This window comes from Lactuca saligna, chromosome 5, assembly GCF_052625555.1.
Source record: "Lactuca saligna cultivar CGN05327 chromosome 5, ASM5262555v1, whole genome shotgun sequence".
Taxonomy (NCBI): Eukaryota; Viridiplantae; Streptophyta; class Magnoliopsida; order Asterales; family Asteraceae; genus Lactuca; species Lactuca saligna.
In genome coordinates this window covers 311,783,729-311,789,737 of record NC_136421.1, presented here as the reverse complement: position 1 = coordinate 311,789,737, position 6,009 = coordinate 311,783,729, and the positions used below count along the sequence as shown (strand labels likewise).

General features: G+C 32.6%; 1 protein-coding gene across 1 annotated transcript; it reads right to left on the bottom strand.

The window, feature by feature from the left end:
• Window positions 1–1,603: 1,603 nt before the first annotated feature.
• On the bottom strand, window positions 1,604–3,179 carry LOC145048603 (putative histone H2A variant 1). The gene is made up of 3 exons (XM_078997136.1): window positions 2,967–3,179; window positions 2,440–2,570; window positions 1,604–2,136 (listed from the first exon to the last, which is right to left on the bottom strand). The coding sequence occupies exons 2-3, from the start codon at window positions 2,560–2,562 to the stop codon at window positions 1,840–1,842; spliced, it is 420 nt and encodes a 139-aa protein (XP_078853262.1). The 5' UTR covers window positions 2,563–2,570; window positions 2,967–3,179; the 3' UTR covers window positions 1,604–1,839.
• Between the last annotated feature and the right edge of the window lie 2,830 nt (window positions 3,180–6,009).

Below are 6,009 nucleotides of genomic sequence, written 5' to 3'. Positions count from 1 at the left end.
GGAAACCTTCACTAACGCTTTTCAATCCTAAATTAATCTTAAGTGCTTCTTTGTTTTTGAAGAGTTCGTATAACTTCATATGGGAAGTATAGTTGTGCGTTGTGGCCCCTTTACGATTTTGTTCAGCTAATTCGGGTAATGGTAAAGGTTCACACATACCCCAATGTGTGGGTTGTGTTTCTTCAGAATCAGAAACATAAAAAGGAAACTTTTCGTGTTGTGATTTTCGGGGTTGTAAGGGATTAGTTTCTTCCTCTCCACATACATGATCATCCCATCAAATTCAGTGTAACTCTGAAAATTATCAACTGGCTCTCCATATGGAATTATATTACCAACATCATTAGTTTTGCCTCATTATTCGAACATTCATCAACATCAACAGTAACGTCAGCGTGAACAACAGTCTTACCTTTAGACTTATAATCACCCCCATCTATAGGGTCATTGTAAAAAGGAACATGGTTGATGGTCATCGATAATAAATTACAAATTTGGTTATTTCCAGCACCTGAAGAACCATTTCTAGAACGATTTTCCGTAGGAAATCGATTCGTGCCACTTTCCGTAACATTATTAAAAACAAACAATTGTATTATGTTGGGAGCCGTAGTAGTAACAAAACTAAAAAAAATATCTAATATCACTATCGTCAAGAATCTGCATAACCATATTTGATCCGAGACATTGAAAAGATAGACGAATTTGATTAGTGTGTAATATGGACTTGGAAGCAACCAAGGTAACTAACCCAACAAAGTCGATATCATTGCTTATATCTACACCAAAACATGTGTAATCCGAAGCAAGATACTGCATACATCCGTCAATACGTTGTCATTACCCTCCACTAAAAACCGAAACTTGAAATTCCGAAACGTTTATCAAAAGTATCAAAGACACAAATATATTAAACATACAAATGTATTGCATCTTTAGAACAAAAACATACAAAAACCCTAATTCTAGCTCTCTGGAATCACAATTTGAAATGTAAGACCGTTCCGAATTGAAGTACAGAATACACTTTTTCAATCCGAAACATACAAGATGTCAGATTCCAGACCAAAATCCTACCAACCAACACCCACTCCGAAATGTACGACCATTCTGAATTGAAGTACAGAATACACTTTAGAACAAAAACATACAAAAACCCTAATTCTAGCTCTCTGGAATAACACTTTGAAATGTACGATCATTCCGAATTGAAGTACAGAATACACTTTTTCAGAATACACTTTTTCAATCCGAAACATACAAGATGTCAAATTCCATACCAAAATCCTACCAACCAACACCCACTCCAAAACAAGATTATAAATACTTCAGAATATCATATTCCAAATCATAAATCCAGAACAAAATTACATACTCCAAAATATGATATTCCAAAGAATATGGTCAATTTCCCAAAAAAAATTGTTGTTTATTTTTATTAAAATGGTTGTTTATAGTTTATAAGAATTAGATTACTCAATTTCCCTACATTTTATTATGGTCAATTCCCCGTTACCTTGAAGAGCCAAAGCAAATACCAACCAACAGCTTGTTAATTTACAAAACTTTTAAAAATAATTTAATTCACAAGCATACCCAAAAATGACAACAAAATAACAATTGGTTTTATATAAGTTACACAAATTAAAAAGCCATACCATGTCCATGTTCATGTCCAATCCTACAGTCTACAGTTCAAAGGCATACTACATACACCCTTGGCACAAATTACAAACACACCAACTACACAGTCAACAATTTCAACAAAGTTTTGATTAAGATCCATGAAAAAAAAAAAGCATCTAAGACAAATGTAATTAAAGGATGAGTGATGGGTGTTCATTCCTTTGTGGTTTTGTTGATAAGAGACTTGTGAATGTGAGGGATGACACCACCTCCAGCAATGGTGCCTTTGATTAGGGTGTCAAGTTCTTCGTCACCACGAATAGCAAGCTGCAGATGACGTGGCGTGATCCTCTTCACCTTCAAATCCTTGCTGGCATTTCCAGCCAACTCAAGTACTTCAGCTGTTAGGTATTCAAGTATGGCTGCTGAGTAGACTGCAGCTGTGGCTCCAACTCTTCCGTTTGCAGATGTTCTTGTTTTCAGGTGGCGGTGGATTCTTCCAACTGGAAACTGAGTTGCAAAATCACAAGATTTGATTTTAGTTTATTAGTTGTTACACATGATATCAAAGAAAGGGACATGAACATTATATAGGATTCAACTAAACACAAACATAAATCAAATTGAGACCTAAACCCTATGACCAATTGCCCGTTTATCCTTAAATAAATACTATGGTTTCTTTTCTTCGTTATTTGCATAAATCATTGTAAGCATTCATAAAAAAAAAAAAAAATGAATTGATTTATTAGGGATTGAATGACAAAATCACAAGGAACAAAGAGGAAATTCTCGGATAGAATGGGTGGATACCTGAAGACCAGCTCGAGATGATCGGGAAGTTGGTCTCTTCTTATCTTTGTCTTTGTTAGCTGCAGCTGCAGCTGCAGCCGTTGTTTTTCCGGCCAAGAGTCCCTTCCCACCTTTCCCTGCCATTTTCACACCTACACAACCACTTCATAAATGAATTCCGGTAAAACAAAATTAAATAAAACATGAAAAACAATCAATATATGAAGAATCAAAAAGAGTTGTGGCTAAATCAGGGGAAGAAATAGTCAGGGAACATGATTACAAGCACATATCGAATTAGGGTTCCGTGTAGTCTAATAAATCCACGCATAACGTTATTAATTGGAATCCTAAAACAAAAATTAAACCACCGGAGTATTTTCAACTCTGCTTAACGGAAAAACACTAGTAAACCTTACATGCGCATATAAAATCCAAACTATGATGAATTCAAACATAAAATCAAATATAAACTTTCCATCGTTATAATTCAAGATGCTTTAACGAAAACAACAAGTTATAATCGATCGAATCAAATCAACACGAACCTAAATACCAAAGAACGAAGGAAGAGTTTGCGAAAGAAGCGGCTGAAGGCGTTAATAGTTCTGGGTCTCACGATTTATGAGCTTCGAGAGTATAACTTGTTTGCTTTTGCAGATTTGGCGGGTAGATCCAGTGGTGGGAAATAGGGTTTTCAAAAATTTCGCCCTCCCTCTTCTTTAATCAAAAAATTCACCTTTGATGCTTCAAGGCTCAAGCCTTCAAGTTCCTTCAAGTTCAATGCAACGAATGATACAAATAACAAGGCCACAATGCGGCCCGACGAGGAACCGCCCATTAGACTATATCCGGCCCATTAAGATAGATGAAGCGTGACCTCTTAGACTTGTACATGTGCCGGCCGGTTTTGTCCGTCTTGGATTGGATCAGTTTCGAAACGGGTTGATCCTTTTCAAACCGGTCTTGCAGTCGTTTTGTGCGTTTTTTTCAGTATGGTTTTCGGATTTTTAGGTTGATTTTCGGTATTTGTTAATTTTTTTAGTTTCAGTTTCAAGTTTTTCCCTTAAAAAATGTGTGATTAACATCAAAATGATAGATTAAACTTTATTATAAATGATACATTTAATTTAATTGTAGAAAAAAATGAAGTTAAATAGCATGATTAAAAATTGTGTAATTAACCCAAAAATGATATATTTATAATATTTGGTTGCATTCTTTTTTGAGATCAGTCTCACACCTCATGCAAAAGATATACGATTTAAAAAACATAAAATTTGAAATTTATTTTAAATTATTTTTAAATTTTTTATGTAAAATAACAGTATACTTCACATTCCAAAATTGATTTATGGTTCGAGAAAAGAATCGTATACTGAAATTGGTTGTTTTTTAAATAATAAATATTTTTTATAAAAAAAAATCTTTAAATTGCAAGCAAAGCTAAATTATTACATAACCAACTTTGTCTTTTTATTTCCATCTATTATATCATGCATAATATGTCATACTTCGTATCTATAGTTTTAGATCAAGTTTTAAATTTTATCACGAATTTGATCCAAAAATTAAATTTTATCATATACGGTTTAGATTTTTTTTTTCAAATTCGTCACAAAAATAATTTTTTCTTCGGAAATTTACTTTTTATGGTTTGTACAGCCTTTTTTAATACAACTTTTTAAATACATTTTTAACAATTTTATTCCAAATTTTTTAAGATAAAACTACAAAAGTCCTCTGTTTCGAAGCTTCTGACGGTTTTACTAACAGATCATTTTTTTTTGTATGAATAAACTTAAGTTAAAATTATTTTTTTTTAATATTTGACATTTATCGGGTTTTCTCCTCTTAACTCGTTACCATGCCATGTGATGGGCAACATGCTTGACTATACTTGTTAGTGGTTTATATAAAAATGGGTAAAATGAATGCCATGTGATGGGCAACATGCTTGACTATACTTGTTAGTGGTTTATATAAAAATGGGTAAAATGAATAATGTGAGGGTTACAAGATTTGAACTCATCACTTCATCAAAACAATACCAACACCTAGACTACTAGGTTTTAGTCATTTAGTATATATCATGTTGCACATGTATTTATTAAGGTTTTCTATAACTAATGTATTTTTTATTTAAATTGTTATAAAATGTGATCAAATAACATGATAAATTATAGAGTAAAGAAAAACATGAGAGTGGAGATAACTTTTATTCCAATACTTGTGATGAAATCATTAAACTTTCTAATAGATATGGTTCACTATTTATACAGTCAAAATATGATGAAAAATGAATGCACATTATAATGGTGCATTATTACACGCATAAACACATTGAAATAGTTGTTACTAATGCTAAATAATGATAGAGAGCTATGAGAGAAATGGAAAATTTAATGGTCATTCACAAACTAATATTTTATAACACTCCCCCTTGAATGACGACTGTATCATGCCTCGTTAAAACCTTAATAGGTAAAATCTCATGGGAAAAAACCCTTTATTAAGGAAAAAGAGTACATTATAATAATAGATATTGGAAACAATTGTCTCGTTAAAAACTTTGCTAAGAAAACCCAGTGGGAAAAACATAGCTAAGAAAAAGAGTACAATATGTTTACACCCCCCCCCCCCCAACCAGCACACCACTTGATTTCCTTGAAGCGTCGCATAACAATGTTTCGTACCATCTTTTCAAATTTGGATGTAAGAAGTGCTTTAGTAAACAAATCGGGAAAGTTGTTACTTGATTTAATTGTTCGGGTGTCGATGTCACACTCTTTTTGAAGATCATTCGTGAAAAATGACTTGGGTGATATATGCTTGAAACTATCTCTCTTGATAAATCATTCCTTGAATGGAGCTATACAAGTCGTATTATTTTCATATAGTATTGTTGGAACATCCCTGTTAGAAGTTAGACCACAATTATTGTGTGTGTTTAGTTAAATTTCTCAACCAAATACATTCATGACTTGCCTTATTAATTGCTATAATCTCTGCATGGTTAGAATAAGCAACAACTAAAGTTTGTTTAACATAATGTCAATAAATTGTTCTTACCTCCATAAGAAACTTTTCTTACCTCCATAAGCGAATAAATAACTTGTTTGAGATTGAGCTTTGCGTGGATAAGATAAATATCCAACATCTGCATAACCAATCAACTTCGCATTTGATGAATTTGATTAGTATAATAAATTCATATCCATTGTACCTCGAGGATACCAAAGAATGTGTTTGAGTCCATTCCAATGTCTTCGTGTTGGACAATAATTGTATCTTTATAATAAGTTTATTACAAAAGATATATCATATCTCGTATCAATAGTAAGATATATTAGTGCACCAATATGAATAATATATGGTTCTTCGGGAACAATAAGATTTTCATGTTTTTTATGATGCTGAAATTGGTCCTTTTTGGTGTCTAAGTGTCTTACCCCCTTTTCGGGTTACTCGTGGATGTGAGTTATTCATATAAAGCCTTTTAAGCACTATTTCTAGATATTAATGTACAAAAACTCTTTTTTTGTATGCTCAATTTGAAGACCCAAGCAAAATTTCATCTTACCAAGATTA

Coding starts and splice junctions, on each gene's coding strand:
- LOC145048603 (XM_078997136.1), bottom strand. CDS start 2,562: ATGGCAGGGAAAGGTGGGAAGGGACTCTTGGCCGGAAAAACAACGGCT. Junction 2,137..2,439: donor CATCTCGAGCTGGTCTTCAG/GTATCCACCCAT, acceptor TTTGCAACTCAG/TTTCCAGTTGGAAGAATCCA.